Here is a 19,177-nt window from a genome sequence, read left to right as displayed (position 1 = left end):
ACATATACTGTGTGGCTGAATAGGCATTTGTGTTCACTGCTTAATGAAAAATGTTGCCTATACTGGCAGCGGCAATACCTATTAACTATTCAACCCGCAGAGTATACCGTCCCCTTTAAAACAGCACTCCTTGCAATATCTACCTGACTATCATGCAAGTGTTCAGATATCTTTTGCACTGAAGCAATGACTGAGCAACATTAGAGGAAAAATCCACTAAAGGGTCCTGCTCAGCTGTAAACTGAACAGAAATGGGAGCATTTATTGCTATTGATAGAGCAGGTTAATCTCAAGGAGGTTAATCCAGCATCAGATGTTCCCTAGAAGGGACCCAAACTGGTGGGTGCTCAGGATAATGCTCCACCTCCTGCTTCTGCTGCAGCCAAGCTGTGCTATGGCTGGCACATCCCTCCTTCCCTGGGTATGGGTGTATGCCTGGGGGAAGACAGGCAGATGCCCTCCCGCTCCCTGTGCATGGCAGAGGGGAAACTGGCCTTGTGGAAGCGCCTTTCTGGTTTTTTGCCCTTGTGCTACCACTGAAGCCTGACCATAATTACATCCACAGTCATCATTAGCTTATGAAAATCAAGGCCTAAGAACAAAGCAAACTGATCTTTCCCCTTTGCAATGGGATGCTAACAGAGAAATATGAGCTACCGAGCTTGTCTTAAAGCATTACTGATGCTGCAGACCATCTCCTGCAGTGGTTTCATTGCAGATCCCAGAACATGACTGAAATGGGCAAAGGATAAAAGGGCCGAAATCTGAGTACAATGGCATAATGAAGTAGAAGGGAGTAAAAAATGCTTACTGCTTAAGAAACTGGCCTTAAAATAAAAGCTGTACAGATCTGGTTATCCCTGCAAATAGAGGGCACCCTCCTGAGTTGTTTGAGTTTCACTTAAATTGTATGTTTTGCTTTTTCCCCAATTTCTGGGGTTTCAATATTAAAGAGAGTATTTGGTTTTAATTCTGCCTTGCCAACATACAGTAGCAAGTACAAGACAGCTGAGCATCCTATTCAAGAATACCTTAGACCTTCTGCAACCACAGGCTTTTCCCAGGTCAAGGTCAAGTTAACCTATCAGAGACAGAAAATTTGATTTCCAGGAAGGTTTACCAGGTTAGAGAAGAAGTTCCTATATCTGCAACTACTCTAGAAAAGAAAAGGCAGAATTTCAGTGTCAGTGAATAAAGGAATGCCTTGTGAAAAACTCCAGCATCTTTTTGATGTCTCCTCTATCTCTACTGTCCTGTGCAAAAGGACGTGCTTTTTTGAAGACCCACAAACAAGATTCCAAACCTGTTCCACAAAACAGGGTTAATATATTCTATTGGTATTTAGATGTGCATGTAGAGAGGTATAAAAGTTTTGTAAGATTTGCTTGATATTGCTGAAATATGTGTTTTTTAAACTAGCCTGTTTCTACAGCTTTCTCAACCACTAGTCAACATTCAGTTGCAGCCCCAAGAATTGCAGTAAAATCCATGACAAATGTGGATGGAGGTAATATTTTCTACACCTTCGCCAAATAGTACTAAGATCTAAGGACTTCCAGGAAAGCATTGCCAATGGGATAGGTCTGCCACATCTGATTCATGCTCCTCTTTTCCCCAAGTAGTAAATCTTGGTGAAAAGTACATGTTTTGTCATGTTCTGGGTGTATTTTTGATGTCTGTTATTTGATTGAAAAGGCCAAGTCAGTAACTTGATCAGAGAGTGGGAGGAGGTGAAGCTTGTGAGACTCCTTATTCTTGTGTGGGTTGAACACACTGGACACTGTTCCAAGGAGCCTTCATCTCTGTCATTGATGTGCTTCCCTAATACAACAGAAGATGTCTTTGTTCCTGACAGACAAAGATATCAACCATTCTGGTGTCGTAGGGGTATCTTTGTATACGCACATTTATATACGGATGTGTGTGTGTACGTTTGCCTCTGTGTGCAAATTTGGTTGAGATGCTGCCATTTATACACAGCACTGCCTGGCATCCTCTGTAGTACAATGTCCAGCAACTTTATCCTAAGCCGTGATTTCTCTTTTTGGTTTTGTCTTCCTGAAGGTCCAGTTTCACGAGCCATTTTGCTGTACAGAAATCTGATTTCACTGCTGTATTTTTTCAAAGGTTCCCACTGTTTATGATGGTGGAAGAACTTGCAAATGCAAGCCACACAGGCTCAAGAAAAGCAGAAGTTTCAAGAAGTATTAATTCATGATCTTGAAGCCAATCTCGCAGGTTTTTTATTTTTTTGGAGGTTTCTCTCATGAATGTGGAATGCTTGGGGTTACAACACTGAGCACAGGCCCAATCATCAGGTAGTTAAATTCCTGAATGCTATAATTTTTGTGCCCACAGTCAGCTGTGGGTATAAAATTGTGCCCAAAAACTTGGAGGTCAGGGAATACAAGGCCCAAACTAAGCAGATTCTAAGTAACCTTTTTCTCTCTTTCCACCCAGATGCAGTGGAGTATTCCATTTGCCGACAAGCCAGCATGGTCTGACTTTCACAGAGGTATGTCCATCTGCGTGGTATCTTGAGCAGCTTCCCGCTTGCAGCAAGGTGCCACTCAAACTGGCAAAGGTGCCAGGATTTGTCCCTGTTAGCTCAATGCTGTGAATGAAGAGCAGATAACATTTTTCTTCCTCAGTTTCCCTCCTGCTCTATTCTCCTCAGCAAAATTCCCATCAAAGCTTTGACCCTGAGCCTTAAAGGTATTTATTTACTCAAATCTAATACCTTATGCCAAGGTAGGTGCCTGATTAAAGATTGAAAATCATTAGCTCGTGCAACCCACTCTCTCAGCAGTTTCATTTGTCATATGTCAGTGCCTCATATCTAATCTTGAATGGTTTACAGCAAGATCTACCTCCCAGAGTAAATTCCCATCACTGGACTGTACTGCTTCAGACTAATGGTAGGAACATTCCTTAAGTCCCTTTTCCACACACAGGCCCACTCCCACCCCAGTATGATCTTGCCAAGCAAAATTTTCTAACTACTGCTACTTTGTTCAATGAATTGTGAAATATAATGTTAAAGCTTTCTTATCCCACATATTTTTATACCTATATAAATCATACACTGAAAATGCAATTTGAGGGTTGTCCGCTGCCAGTTAAGTAGAAAAAGACTAGCAAAGGCTGAAATAAAACAAAATGATACTCATGAAAAGAAATTCATGCTTTCAAGTTCCATATCTAGACCCAACTGCATAACCTCAGATACAGTTTCTGTACATATTAAAAATCCTATCTGGATAAAATATGTAGAAACAATAGTAACATTTTGTGTGTGTGTGTTTTGGCTTGCCTTTTCTGGTTTGTGTTTTCCTTAGTGGAAATGCACATTTTTGGACCAGATGTTGAATGTAACAAAATCCATATTACTTTTTGACTGCAGCATCAAAATGAAATAGAAAACTTCAGTTTTCCCCCATCAAATATGCAAGTGATCAATTTTTGTTTTGGGTAATAGCAACAACAAAAGAGGTGGATCCTGGTCACAAGATGTCACCACCCCTTTGATACTCATGCAGCTGCAGCCATGAGAGCTGATGGCTTGTCGACGATGATGATGTGTAGGCACTGGGTAACCTTAGTCTCAGTGCAGACTAGGGTCCGCGACTGCTGACAAATGCTGATCTCATGGACCAATCTGGGAAACAAAGTTGGGGTTTTGGGGTTTGTTTTTTTAACTCAGATAGCCAGGGGTGTAACTAACATTAGCAGGGTGTAATGCCACTCCAGTACAAATGTCCTGAAAATACTGTTCATTAATAGCAGCTCACAGAGCCCAAAATTGAGCAGTTCATGCCATGACTCCTTGGGCTGTGCCCAGCCCCATAAAGAGAAAACATGGAGCCAGCAGGAAGTGGGTGCTTCAGCTGACATATTTTTCTTTCTGCTCCTCTGTGAGGTTGTTCCATCAAGCATCAAAACAGTATTTATACTTTGTGGGATGGGAGATGAGAAACTGAGTTACTGTTTTCTGAGCCTCTTTTCACATTCCTGTTTTCCTTTTTGTTTAGTTTTATGGGAGCAGGGAGCCTCTGCTTTGCAGCAGGTCAGTATCCATCCACAGCATGAGATTTTTTTTTCCTGACACTGACCAGAGCTCAGCAGAGCTGTGGACCCCCTGAGCTGCAAGAGGAATCAGTTCACCTCCTCCTACCCTTCACCTGCCTCCCTAGGTTAGGCACTCTTTCCCGTAATATCCCCATTAAATGCATTAAAAAAGAAAACAAACTGAAGAATGCCCACCCAAGTTCTCCTCTCAGCTTGCAAGAAAATAATTCTGGGATTCTGAGATGAAACTCTTTATTAATATGAAGATGGGCTATAGAGCTTAACTCATCTGTGCCTCTTTCCTGCCTTCCAGAAGAAGACAAAATAGCTGCTAAATTTGACCAATAAACTGCTGCAATTGGTTAAAACTTTCTGAATTATATTTTTACAGTGAATCGCAAAGATCCCAAAAAATCTTGAGAAGCAGTTTTCACATCACCCCCAAACCAAGTGTGACTGCAGTATTTCACTGCCTTTTCTGTGGAATTTGCTGTGAAACTTGAAGGTAAAAGTTTAAATATCATCTTAAAGGGTTAAAAGTATTTCATTGATGGTTTTATTCTGTCAGCCTTTATAGAGATGTCAGGTTTGCAGGGGTGCAGTGATTTTTTTACTAGGTGGATGATATGTGTCTTGCACACATTGCATTGTATGCATGGGCATGTGCATTTTTAGAATAAAACCATTTAGCAAGTCCTAAAATATTTGGCTATTCCCCTCTAATTTTAAAGCAAAATGTTAAAAAAGTAGGATAGTACCAGATGTAGGTTCTGGCAGTCAATGTTAAGGGTGTGTTTCTGGAAGAAAAAAATAAGCTAGTAAATCCAGCCCAACTGGAAGCAAGAGAACTATCCTCATGAGATTTTGAGCCAAAGCTTGCATGTTCAGGACATATGGATAAGCATTAGTTATCCACCTAACCCACCCAAGCTGTAACACCAAACTTTTTGAAATTGGATTTATATCTGTCTGCAAATCAATTTAAGTGCAAGAGTGGAAAGTATGCTACGAAATAGAACTATCAAAAGCTTTTCTTTCATGAGTGTTCTCACAAGGGATGTGCAGTGAATTAGTTTCTCTCTTTCAGAGAAAGAAACTTTCAGCGAATGATGGACTCAGGCCTGTAAAACCTGGAAAGTCACATTCTTTAAATCACTGAAATGACTTAGGAAACAAAGTCACATTTTTAAGAATATTTTAGACTTATAGGAGCATAAACTTAGTTGGCTTTCACTTTTGAAACTCGGATTCAGCCTCCACAGTGAATTTGAGCATTTTATCCAGTCTTCTCCTGAACACTGCTTTTAATCTTTGTGACCTGTTGGGTGACAGTGAGAGCAGGCTGCAATGTATTAGGTCATGTTGTGCATCTTGCAGAAGTGCTTTATTAATTTAAATGTTTTATGGGGAGTGAAATGAGCCAACACTTTCTTATATATTTTATGCACAACGCATATAAATATGTATAAATATGCATAAATACACACACACACACTCTACATATATGCATGGGGGGGGGTGGTGGTGTATATATATACATGTTTAATGAACAGTGACCAACAGGTCACCTCATTAGCTGCCCTACAGCCAAAACATGTCAGAAAAAAACCCTTCCCAGTACCACAGTCCTGCAGCACCAGGAACTGTGAGAACAAGCCATGGCTGAGATGGAAATGTTGTCCCAAATAACTGAGTAATCTCTTCCAAAGAGACTCTGAATTATTTTTTTTTTTTGTCCCTACACTTTAGTTGTTTCAAATGTAAAATAAAATGTCATCATCTTCCAGGCATTCCAAAAAAAAGAACAAGAAAAAACCCGTCAACATTACAAAGAAATAAATATTGGGATGGTACCAGGCTGAATTGCTGGCAGTCAGTGTAATGGGTGTGTTTCTGGAAGGGAAAGAAATAGGCCAGCTTTTTGTCGGCATAACCACAGTCATTGTCTATCATAAGAGCATAATTGATTGATAATCTGTTAGAAACATTTCTTTTTTTTCTTTTTGGTAAAAGCTGTGATCTGCTACCAATTTGTCAGCTTGTTCTTTTAGCTGCCCCCTTAAAAACAAACAAACAAACAGAAAACCCCTTATTTATAACTGAGATTCCCCATGACAGCTGCTCATTGTTTTGAAGCTTTCAACAAAAAGTTAAGATTAATGGTGTGCCTTCCCAGATGTTACTCTTTCTAAATTCATTTATCCCAAAATAAAGATGCTTGTTTCTAAAAATACATGGTGGAAAGCTGTCTCATAAAACAGCATCAAAGCTTACTTGGTTTTGTTGGTATTTAATTTTTCATTACTCTATCAAAGTTTTGTCCACAAATCTCTCTGTAAAAATTCAGATTTGCAACATGCCATTCTTTCAGTCACATTTGCATTAGACTTACACTTGTCTCCCTTTGGGGCCTCGTTTTCATTTACCACACTTGTACTTTCCATTCTGAATCATAGTGGACATTTAAAAACTGGTGGTGAAGCCAGCTGCTTCGGTCTTTTACACAGCATGGCGCTGTTTTGCCGCAAACCATAAATCTTCCATCAGTAGCATCTCATGTCACCAGGAATCCCTAAGCATTAATTTCTTCCAAATGGCACCAAGGACAAGTTTATTATTATTCTGTTACTGGTGCTATTCATTACAAATTTGTTAGAAACTTCACAAACTCGCCATTAGCTGAAACAATTTATAGAAATGCAATGCAGAGCCATTAGGGGACGCAATGCAAAGCAATTAAAGGATTCATTCTTTCCGCAGTCATCAGAAATTCCCTGAAAAGCCTAAATATTGTCTTTTTTCCAAGAAGGTACTTTATCAGTGTTGTGCTGAGAATCTCAGCCCCAGAATCAAGTTAAAGGGCCCCCAGAACTATTTGCCCCCTCATATGTTTGCAAGGTTTGTGCAATTATTTATTCAGCATGCTTTTTTTTTCCTCAAAGACAAATTCCTCAGAACTCTATTTTTAACAACAGTGAAATACCAGCAGGCCAGCTTTTTAAACCATTCCTATGAGAGCAAAACATTATAGTCACCGCTATAGTTACAAATGCCTCTGACTCCCAGGCATGTTTGGGACAAGTGCTGGGGGATATTGAGGGTGGCCAAGATTTCTGTGCTGGCACATGCAAAAGTCCATGCGATGGCTTAAGAGGTGCACATGCAACAGGTTTTGCTCTGGGGGCAAAACTGTTGGTCAGAGTCATGGATAATGATCCTAGCAATGATGTTCTGGCCACCTGGTAGAGGTCTAGTGAGGTCATCAAGGGCTTTCCACTGACTTTAGAGCAAGTTGAAAATAACTGTAAGTGGATTTGGGAGTTCTTTGTATCCTTTTTTCCTCATGTTTCTGTCATAGGAGGCTCTGGGATTTAAAGAAAAAGCTATTATAAAGATAGCAGATTTATTGGCTAACTATTGCTGTTCTTAACCTAACTCAAAAAGCCAATTTGGTAAGACTGAATAAGAACCATGAGCCTTAACATTACAGATATAAACGTCATTCTTTTTTTATAGTTAAAGTGCTGTGAAATCTCTTTAGGAAGCTAAAAATGTATATTTCCTTTACTGTCCTGGCATTCCTACCTTAATGTTGGAGAGATTACTTGAGAGCTTCTGCAGCAACAAAGATGTAAAAAAAAATAAAAATCTGAGTTGCTTATGGTTTCCTTCTTATTTTTTATTCCTATTCATAACAAGAGAAAAATATCCTTACTTTTACCATTAATAATAGCAGTTATGAACCAGAAGCATGGTTCCAAACTTTTTCCAAATTTTAAAAGAAGTTGCATGCAGGTCAGCAGGATGGTACTTACAGTCTTACTCAGGGAGGTATAAGCTTTTTCTGGCTGTGTTTTAAGATTTTTGGAAGGCAAAGGGAAGAAAAATGGAGGTTTAGTATTGAGATTCAGAAAGTCTCCAGACATAACTGCAGTTATTTCTGACTTGAATGTCAGAATGACAATCACACATAAGCAAATCTCCTCGTTTCAGATTTTGTATCAGGCTCAAAATCCAAACCATCCTTGTCCTGGACCCTCAAAACTGTCAAATTTAGGCAGGAATAGGTCAGATTTCAAGTTTGCCTGGATTCTTGGGAGGGACATGTGATTTCACATTGAGATTGCATGAAACTCTGTGGCTGCTTTTGCAAAGGTCCAACTCTGAAACAGAGAAAACATATCCTAACTTCCAGAATTCTGTTCTAACCTTAATTTTTAGTCATTTTCAAATTCAGAATGTCTTATTTATACAAATAGCATATGATCTCAGATGAACCAAAATCACTAACTATTATATAGAGTACAACTTTGCATATTCATTTCATGGGAATGTATGTCATAACACCAACATTATTTCTAAACCTGACCCCCAAACCATCTTTTATGTGAGCACATTCCTTGGGATTTGATGGATTGTGCTTAAAAACAAAAAGCTACACAAAATTCTTTCAGTCATCCTTAGCTTTTGAAAGTGACCAGATGCATTAATGGTTACAGTCAATATATATGGGTATGAATAACTACTGAAAAATGCCAGCAACAAAAAAGTGGGTAAATTCCTTAATGGTATCTATAAAAAAAAATGTATTGGGAAAAAAAACAACTATATTGCCAGTATTTACAAGCCTCTTTATTCCTGTCTCAAAAACATGAAAGAGAGTGTTATCATTTGGTTTTGTAAGAGCACTTGTAAAAAATAAAGGTTTTGGAAATGTTGAAAGAAATGCATTTGCATTAATGCTGCTACAAGAAATATCTGTAAAAGCAGACACTTTGGTTTGTTTATGTCCCCCTGCTTATGAAATGCTGATGAAAAGTAAAAATATAATTTTCTTAATAAGAATCAGCAATGTGGTCTAGTGGTTACTGGGCTATATTTAGAACTGAGGGACCTAGGATCAGTGTCTGGCTCATAGAGAGCTGCCTTCTGTCCTTGGGCAAGGGACTTCACTGTTCTCCATCTATGTATGCACTTTTGCTCTTTTGTCCCTCTTTCACATCTTAACTGTAACCTATTACAACTAGGACATACACACCAGCATCTCTGTGGGGGTGGCACAACGCCCACTACAGAAGACTGCCAGTTTAAGCAGGATTAATAATGCATCTGGCAGTAATGAATGCTGCCTTGCAAGTTTAACATGCGGCTTCCATCTTTTGCATCCAAACACAATTCATGATGCTGAGGTGAAACACTTAGGCTAAAAGAAGTGGTCAGACCTGGAGCTGGTCTTCCAAGCTTCTGGTCTTCCAAGAGCACCTCATACAGGTATATGAGGTGCTCTTACACCTGTGGTAGCAAGTTTTGGAAAAAAAGATTGTGTCTCTCTTAAGGATGTTTTTCTGTCTGGCTCTTCAGTCAGCTGTCTGAATACTTTGGTATCAACCATCATTTGGGTATTGATCCTGTCTCTACACTTCAGATAATGCCCCATAACTGGTCTCTTTCACCAAGTTGTGTTTATGTAGTACTTTCCATCCCAATGAATAACTGTCCATACACCACCTTCAGTTTCAGTGCAGAGCCAACTGAACCCCCCAGGAGGTTTTGCTGCATGGACTGAGTGTTAAAAACAAAATACAGGCGGTAAGATACTTGTACTACTTCAACGAGTTCAACCACGAATTGTACCATTTCAGCTATCTCTGCCCACTTCAGTGGCTAGTGCTCACTGTAGGACTGAAAGCATACACTGTTTTAGAGGAGAAAATTTCAGTTCAACTTTGGGGCTAGGTGTGAAGGAGTGGTATGTGGGAGTCTCCTACAACACTTGGGGGGTAGAAGCAGCATTTATTTACGTGGGGGAAAATACTTTGAAGGGTATAGTAAAATCTTTCCTGAGGTAGGTATATATTAGGCAGAAATATTTGTTATACTTTTTAAAGGGGAAGCTTTGGGGATTATTATCCAATGGACATAAATCGGCGTAGCTCCACAATGTTTATTGTTTCCACTGCAAGCAACTCAGTTATGGTTGCAGATACAGAACCGTTTTTTCTTCCAAAGGGACACTTATGCAGCCATCTGTAGCTTGCCAGTGAGAAACTGACAGTTGTGCATTTGCTATGAAGTGTGTATTTCTTTAGAGCTGTGGTCAAAGAAGTGTTTTGCTTTGAATGGAATAAATAGCTTCGAGTGCTGTGGGAGTTCAGCAATGCAGGCGCAGTCCTGTCACATCACAAGCCCTGGCAATCTCTTGCTAGGTTTTTGCAAAGGGATGAAAAGCAAAGGTTTATCATTATGCCAAACAGCTCCAAGCAAAGCCCTCTCTGTTATGGGTGGGACTGGAAAGAAGGCTTAGGAAGCAGAATCATTTAGGACAGCATCTATAATACATGGCCAGCTCGGAAGAAAAAAACCAGCAGCAGAATGTAAACATTAGATGCCTTCAGGTAACTTGATGTGGGTATGGGATAACAGCAGAGAGGGGTAAGTTCTCAGGGAATGCCTCCTGCCACCAAGCCAGCCTCCCCCCATCCTCCAGCGCACATTTCCCCATCCCTTCTCCTTTCTGGAATACCTTTCTTCCAGCCTCATTGTTGTGCAAGTTCATCAGCCTCCGTGCATTCTTTTTGATTTCTCGGGCATCAACAAACCTCCTGGAGAACTCAATGCCATATCTGATATCCGCAGAGCAGCCTCCCCACTTCCAGCCCTCCTCTTGGTTGTAGTAGCCCTGTTTCTCTCGGTCACAGCCACAATTGCTGAGGTTGCCCTGGCTGCAGGCGGCCGTGACAGCATGTGCAACGCCAGCAGCAGTAATGGCATAGGTGAACGCAGCTTCCCTGCTTCCTGTGGAGAGAAGCCAAAAGCTGATGGGTTGGCAGAAAAGCAGCACGCACTTACTAAAATCAATACACACGTTATCTACAGCAATGGTGTCAGGCAGCAATGTGAAGAGGGCATTACTACTAAGTGCGTATTTTTCATTCTTACTGAATTACATACATATTTAAAATGCTTGGTGCAACTGGAGCATATTACCACAGGCAAGCACAAGCCACCTGATGGTCCCACCTAACCCCCTTTGCCAGAGGGGAATTTGGCAATGAGTCTGGACAGTGGTGAGGTGAAGCAACATGATTTGTTTTTACACTGTCTAGTCAGGTTTGCAAGCTGAACCTTAAGTATTTCAGATGCATAATAAGTGAGTCACTGGTGGCAATGCTCACTGGAAAGCAGGAGGTACCCCTAACTGCACTGCATGGAAAAAGAAAAGCAGTCAGACAACATTAAAAAATACCAGACCCTTTAAAATGTGCAAGAGGGCTAGGACAGAGGGAAAGATTATTAATCCGCCTTTATAAATGCTCCAGTAACATCCATTAGTGATGCTGTGTGAGAAGTATTGCAAGACATGCCTATAAAGAAAACAGCTGGGTAGGTTTTGTTTTCTTTCAAGCTACAGTAGAGGCTACTGTTTTCCCTTGCTGACTTCTCTTGCATATTAGTTTTGCTGTAATGACCCTTCTCCACTCCCACTCTAACTCAAACCTCTGCATTACCTTGGCTATTGAACATGCAAGAATTATGGAAGTCCTGTGGCAGCATTATTTCCTGTCCAAAGCAAGTGAGATACTCTCGCGGAAGCAGAGTCTTAGAAAAAAAAAAATCAGTCTTTTTAGGATTTTTTTTTTTTTTTTATATAATCCACTACTTGCCAAGTTTCCTGACTCATTCCCAGTTCCATTATATAGTTGTTGATACTGAGTATATGAAGGAAGGTAAATAAGCCCCCTTTCTTTACTAGACACTGGTTGGCTGAGTTGCCTGCAGGGTGCACAAAAGCAAGGAGATACAGAGGCTGAGCAATTGAAAGGGATGCTGTAGTCCACTCTTGCTCTCATGTGAGACAACACTCTGTCACTGACTTAACACAGGGCTGGATCATGGTCTTTGGTGTTTTGCTGTTCCTATTTATACCATTTCACTAAAAGTTCCCTTCTCAGCGCTATCATCATTTTCTTCTGTGTGTTTATCTGGTGAGAAACAGACAATCTTGTAATAGTGGAGCCAAAGAATAACTGTAAAGAATTTGAGAAAATTGCTGAAATGCCTTAATGACCACACACAGAGCTTTAACATCGTTAATGGATTTGGGAAGGAAAATAAAGAACAAATTTTCCAGAGGAGGGAAATACGCACAAACCAAAACAACTCAGAAGCTATTTCTAATTTTTTATTTTAGGATTCACAGATAATATAACCACTCTGGAATGACCAGCGCACAGTGTGGGGGGGTTATGGGTTTTTTTTAATATGTATATATTTATGGTTTATGTTTCTTATTTTCATAGATAGCTTCCTGAAAGGTTACACCCCTGCCGGATATGAGAAAGATCCTACAAGAAACAATCATAAACTGTCTTTTGGCACCATATGCTTGTTTCTCCAAAGCAATAAAAACCGAAACTTAAGGTGAGAGAAAAACAAAAGGGTGCTGTGTTCTTCAGGTAACAAGAAAGTTGAACTGACTTGTGTATTATTTAAGCACATCACGCAATAGAAGGACTGACTTTGCTTTCAGACACAGAAGTGTTTTGTTGGGGTGTACGATGTGTGTAGTCTGGTTCAGTGGTTCCCAAACCGTGGTCCGCGGAACACTGGTGGTCCAGGAGGCCACGGTGAAGGGTTCACAGCTAATCCACAGAGCCATATTAAACACTGTTTTTAATAGTGTTTTCAATTAAAAGTTTGATGATAATGATGTCTGGTGGTCCACAAGAAATTCTGAGGCTTGAGAGCAATCCAAAAAAGTTTGGGAACCACTGTTCTAGTTCCTAGTGTGCTCTCTAAAAATGCATATCAATATTGACTCCTCTTTACCCAGCAGCTGAAGTCAAATCTAGGACCCACGTTTTAACATGTATCCTGTTGTCTTGAAGGATTTCTTTCTTCATCTTGTTTTTTGGTTTGGTTTGATTTTTAATCTATTCTTCATCTATAAATCAAAATATTAGAAATATGAGATGTAATAGAAATTATACATAATGATATGTTTTCCTTTTCTTCAGGATGAGGGTAAACGAGAATGCAAAATCAGACCCAGTAAAATTTTTGTTCAGACACCTTTGAACACATGTAGAATGGCTTATAAACAAGCAGAAATATATTTCTGTCAGGAAACATAGCAGCTGTGACCTACAGTTCTGTAGATTTACTCAGAGATTAGCCAGAGAGAGGTTGCTTACGTTTTATGTCTAAGCTCAATATATTCCACATGTGCCCACAGTAGAAGGTAAGCCGTTTTATCATCCCACTGTATCTGCAACCTGTCAATGAGTTTTCACACTGTGCTTGCCTTGATGAGTTTTGTAAAACCAAAGAACATCCTGTCTTTATCTTCCTTTTGCCCACCCCCTTGTTCCCATTATACCCCTGATTACCTTCAGGAATAGAGGAAAACATCTTTCTTTCACCCACTAGAGAGCTATAGTAGTGATGAAATTATATCAACTCATGGGATAATATTAAATGGAAACCATATTGACTCAAGAGATTACTCTTCTGTTTCAATGCAGCTCTAAAATAAGTAGGGCTCAGAAAGAGGAACTGACTGAAAATCAGATTCTTTTTGCAAGCTAAGTTGTCCTGCTAAGTATTAAGGCGGGGGGGGGGGGTTGCTTCAGGTTTTTTAACTAAAGGATGTTCCAAAACTTCCCTTGAACTTCAGTGTAACCATTACCTCAGCAGTTCTCTAAAGTCGTGGGATCAGTAGAGCCTATCAGAAAATGCTGATGAGGGAGGGAGGGAGGGAGTGGAACCTCTGTGCTCAAATAATGTGTCTGCTGTACACAAAGCTTTCCATTAGCATGTCATCACTTGGAATCAGTTCTAAGCAAGTCTTTGTTAGGCAGCTAAAAATATTTAAGTAATGATTACTGTGATACCTGAATGGAGAACAATAATCTCATTTTATGGAATTTTCTGAGATTTCAAAAATATTCTTGTTCTGCAACAAAACAGAGACAAGTCTTTCTATAAATGTTCATGAAAAGAAGAAATACTTATAAATAACAGCAAATTTGGATTTGACCCAACTTTGAAGCTAGAATTTTCTTTTTCCAGTGAACATCCTTGGCATCATGTTATGGGCTGTATATGCCCATCATCTGTGTCTCAGATGAAAAATTCTTGTTTGACTTGGGTGATATGATTTAGAGTAAGTTGTCCCTGCCCACAGCAGGGAAGTTGGAACTAGATGATCTTAAGGTCCTTTCCAACCCTAACTATTCTATGATTCTATGACTTCTTAAAGTTTTCTGTCACATAGACCAGAATAATTCTGCCAAGGCTTTATTTTGAGGGGAAAAGAACTGGTTAGGCTTTTATTGAAACCCCTAAATTCACCCTTTTCACTGTTAGGAGTATCTGCTTTGGTGTCAAAGAAGACAGTTCTGACTTAATTCACAAAACATAGAATGAATGTTTTCATGAGTAACATGAATATTACTCTGTCTGATCTGATAACTGCCTGATCTAATAAATCTAATAGGAGATGACCACCAGTGACAATTAAAATGAAGGCTTTTGTCTTTGGTGAAGGTGCTGAAGGTCTCTTCTTGCAACCTGCTAGGCCATAAGAAAAGTCTTGCCTGTGGTCTGCCAGTTCATTTGCATTCTAACTTAGGGCTCTATTTTAAAAGTGCTCTAATACCCAACAATGAGGGCAGTTGCTGCTCAAAGAGACAGATACTGGATCATTGCTTCCTTAACGAGTGATTTCTGGCAGATAGGGTGAGAGGAGCTTATTTATCCATTGTTGGAGTCATGGAGCAGCCTATATTTTACCCCTAATTTAGATGTCATCTCAGACTACATTTTAGACTGCTAAGTTAGCACTAAATTTAGTATGGTCTGCTGTGGAAATTATTACATTATCCATAATTGCTGTAGTTTACTGTACATGAACATACATATATTCAGCAGTGTATTTTCAACATGTAACCACAACAAGCAGAGAATCATATTTGTTAAATATATATTTTGATCATTTAGCTGTAAGTACAGAGTTAAAATTTAACTCTTTCATAGGTATTAGCAAGGCATCTATTTTTCTGAGTAACTGTATGAGAATATTGCTATTCCACACATCATTCTGAACTGTCTTATGTCTGCAGCTGTTTAGCTGTTATTGCTGTTTAGACAGTAATTTGCTAAATCTTGGATCAACAATGATAGAAAAAGAAGACAATACACTGCTGTTAAACAGAACAAATTACACAAGACACCAGATTGATTATATGACACAATACAATATAGGTCAGTGGTAAGAAGAAATGAAGGCATTACAGGCAGAAGTAAGATTTTTTTGCCAAACCTATCCTTTTCAGCAAGTCTTCTTTTGTAAGTGAAAGTTGAGGACACACTGAGTCATTTTTTATGGGCAAAAGACAATAGATGCATCTAGAGGAGTAAACTAAAACTCAAACAACAGCACCCAAGTAGGTTTGTATGAAGACTTATGGACAAGTTTAGTTCCTTTGTAATTTTGTATTTTGTTCAACACATTCATTAGCAATTCTCAAGGAAAATATTACAAGCTCTTCTCTTTGGGTTCGATCCAAGAGCAATAGTAGTCAGTGAGAGTTTTCTTACTGTCTGACACAGATCCTTCCTCTATTTGCATTTTCAGTGTAATTAATTTTAGGCTTCTTGGTTTATAATCTAAAAGAAGGGATTGGTTTAATTTCTCTATGCTTCTGTTTTACTATACCCACTGCTGCATATCAGGGCTATAGACCACTGAAATCAATATGTACAAGCAGAAAAAAAGACAGAGAAATGCAGGGCTGGCAGGAACCTCAAGAGGGTCTCTAGTCTGACCCTCAATGTAGGCTAATAATGCAGATGTCCTTCACAACAGCTTTTTATTCATCTTGTTTTTAAAGATCTTCAGTAGCGGAGGTTCTACAGTCTATTCCAGTGCTTCAGGACCCCTATTACGTGTTTTACTAATATGAAGCTGAAACTCTCTTTTTGAATGCAAACCCATTGCTTCTTTCTCTACAGATGCTAAGAACTGATTACTCTTTTCTTCTAGCAGTAGGCTTTAAATATTTAAAGACTTCCACCAGTTCCTAGATGTGTTCCATCATCAGTCCTTGCAGATCACTTTCAAGAGCTCTGATCATTCCCCCTGCTTTCCCAGCTGGCTGGCCTGTGCCTTGCAGTGCAGTGCCAAAGATGTGACAGGGTGCTCCAGCTGAGGTCTTCCCTGCTCAGGGTTAGAGCAGAAGGAGCACTTCATATGTCTCACATGCTACACTCCTGTTTACTCCTGCCAGCATGGTGTTTTCACAGCAGCAGGACACTTTTGACTCTTACTCAGTTTGCAGTAGTCTTCTGTGCAGCTGCTATCACACCAGATGTTTCCCATTTTGCATTTGTGTAACTGATTATTCCCACGTACAGATCTTCGTATTTGTCTTTCTGATCTGCCTCCTCTTTCTTTTTGTCTTTTTGTCTTTTTTCTTCTTTTCCAGACCATTTCTCCATGATAATTTTCAATTTTGACCCAAACTTCCTCCAGTTTCCTTGCAGTCATCCCCAGCTGGATATCATTTGTAAATTCGATGGGTACCACTTATTTCCTTGGTCAAATCAAAAGTATAATACTGACTGGTACCAGTTCCAACAGAGATCAGAAGGAAATGTAGTTAGCACATCCTTTTATTTTGATAAATACCCTTCAATTATGATTTCCAGATGGTATGTACCCATTTGGCATTTTCTTAGTTTTCTTATGAGAATGTCATATAAAGCAGTGTCAAAAGCTTCACTTAAGTCCAAGATATATGGTATAAACTGCTGCTTTTCTGCCTCTGAGGCCCTGGGTGGCAAAAGAAGGAAATTAGATTGGTTTAACATGATTTGTTCTTGACAGATCCTTGTTGACTATTACTCATCTCCTTGTTCTCAGTTATGAGCTTACAAATGGGGTTTTGTTCCCATATTTTTTCATTTACTGATGTTAAATTGATTGGTCCTATAATTCCTTTCCTTTTTTCTTTTAGACAGAGACAATACATTTGTCTTTTCATTCTTCTTAATTAGAGTTCTCCATACGTTTTCAGCACTAGTGATTCTGAGAACAAACAACTCTAAAATGGCTTCATTAAACGTCCAGAGAGAGGGCAGCTACCTGGAAAGCATTCAGCCTGAACAAATACTTCCTTCTGTCTAATGCTGAGGTGATACTCCTCTGTCTATGATATTAGCTCCATAACCATCAGCTCACCACTGACCTTTTTAGTGAATGCTCATGCGAGAAATGTTTGGCTTTCTTGACATTGTTCTTGGTTTAGGTTTTCCTCAGGAGTCCACTCCACTGAGAAGTGGACCAGCTTTTTTCTTCTGACAAAGTACTGACTGAATGATGGATTACTTTGTAGCCTGTGGTCGTATAGCTGTATGTGACCACATAGCTATACAGCTACCCGAGGTTGTAAGGTACCTCTTGTAGCACCTGTGCTCAGATGTACTTCTGAGTGATTAATCTGGTGCAGATTGAATATCTCTTACTGTGGCAGGACTTTCTGGTCAAACCTGCTGGAGTCTTCTGGTGGTAATGTTCTCTTTACAATATATGTTCATTCTCAATTTCCTTCCTAAAACCCTGTTTTCTATTATGGTCTAACTGAAATAGTCTTGTTAAGTCAGACTAGAGCTAGAGCAGGAGTTGCACATGATTTCAGCTGCTTCTTCCTATATGTCTTCATGATGTCTATTTCTGATCAGACATGGTTGGGACAGAGCACACTGCTGATTTCAAAGCTAACAATGTGTAGTACTATGGCATAATAGTTTATTTACAGGCTTTTCTCTTATTCAGCATTTTTCATTTCTAGAATCCCACTAAGTTTTTATGGCTAGAGGTGCCAGAATTTTGGCCATCAGTCTAGAGTCACTCTGTCAACTGGATTGTTTTCTGGTGCGCATGTGAGTTTGTCAAATTTTATTTTAGAATGGGCTGTGCGTGAGCCAGATATATTTCACACTCGCCTTTTGCAGCTCCTTGCTGTCACTATTTATATACTTTTGGAAGCATGTCTATTAAAAAGAGCTACTTACTACGCCTCTGCTTTTCACATTTTTTCAAGCATTTTTCCAATTTCATGGTTATTTTCTAAAGGCTTGGTGGTACTTTCCACAGTGATGTCTGTAACGAGGCTTCCAGCAATTTGCAGGGTTTTTTTACTTAATTACCCCCTAAACATATTCAGTTAACTCCTGGCAACTGTAAACAATAGTCAGCATTTTGTTCCAAAGTTCTGTTGTGTTTTTCACTGTCTTTTGGCAGTATGTCCCTTGGTGAAGTTTTCTGGGACAGCTCCTGTGAGGTTAGTGCGTTAGCTGTGATCTTTGAAAGGATATTTAGAAGTGCCCAAAAAAATATGAATATTTTGGTCTCTCCCCTAAAGAAAACTGTATTAGTTGTAGCCAATATTTTTTACTAACTCAGCCCTAACAACCTGTATTTCATTCTCACAGAAAATGGGAAAATTAAGTCTTTATCCAAAAGCACTATTGCTTCTTTTTGTTAGGATTTAATCAGAACATGGTGCAAAGCACTCATTTAAAGAATGCACAAGAGCATGGCTTGAGAAATACACAGTACACATGAGGGGGTAGTTCTCAGATACACTGTACCGTTGAAAAAAGCCTGTGCAGTGTCACAGCCGGCTGTGTTTTCACAATGCTACTGCTAATACTATCGGAGTAGTGTGTGGGAAGCAATAGCTGAAGCAGAGAGATTGTCTCTTGCCTGTGTTCTCTTCTGGACCTGCTGACGTCCCATTGTGGGACTTAATGATTCCCTGCTGAATGTTTGATGCTTTTTCTTTTCAATGCTGACTAGTGGTTTGATACATCGTAATATGTGAAAGCTCAGCTGGAGATATCTTGCAGCATACTGGGTTTTTTATAAAGGTTCTTTGCACCCCTTGTTGGAAAGCATAGCCTCCTGAACATGTCTCAGAGAAACTAGGTCCTAAAGCATGCTAACATTCTTAAATTAAATGGGGTTATGAGGAAGCAGATTTTGTTATCTGGTCTGGTCTGGTCTGGTCTGGTCTAGTCTAGTCTAATAATTCAACTGCCTCAA

The 19,177-nt window shown here is 39.5% G+C and overlaps 1 protein-coding gene and 1 long non-coding RNA gene across 8 annotated transcripts in view; one reads left to right on the top strand and one right to left on the bottom strand.

Moving 5' to 3' along the window:
* The window catches only part of LOC133278855 (uncharacterized), an 82,103-nt gene extending 78,546 nt beyond the window's left edge, over window positions 1-3,557 (top strand). For all 3 annotated transcript variants that reach the window (XR_009746708.1, XR_009746706.1, XR_009746707.1), the window contains one exon: window positions 1,420-3,557. This is a non-coding gene — a long non-coding RNA (uncharacterized LOC133278855). The remainder of the gene's footprint in view (window positions 1-1,419) is intronic.
* The window catches only part of WNT7B (Wnt family member 7B), a 96,421-nt gene that overhangs the window by 3,801 nt on the left and 73,443 nt on the right, over window positions 1-19,177 (bottom strand). For all 5 annotated transcript variants that reach the window (XM_061472015.1, XM_061472014.1, XM_061472017.1 and 2 more), the window contains exon 3: window positions 10,592-10,863. In XM_061472015.1, coding sequence (XP_061327999.1) covers window positions 10,592-10,863 — 272 coding nt within the window. The remainder of the gene's footprint in view (window positions 1-10,591; window positions 10,864-19,177) is intronic.

The sequence above is a fragment of the Pezoporus flaviventris genome, unplaced genomic scaffold (assembly GCF_033815535.1).
Source record: "Pezoporus flaviventris isolate CSIRO_AGI_PZ_B2104156 unplaced genomic scaffold, CSIRO_AGI_Pfla_v1 ptg000070l, whole genome shotgun sequence".
Lineage (NCBI taxonomy): Eukaryota > Metazoa > Chordata > Aves > Psittaciformes > Psittacidae > Pezoporus > Pezoporus flaviventris.
The sequence above is the reverse complement of the archived record's forward strand: the minus strand, read 5'-3'. Positions and strand labels throughout refer to the sequence as shown.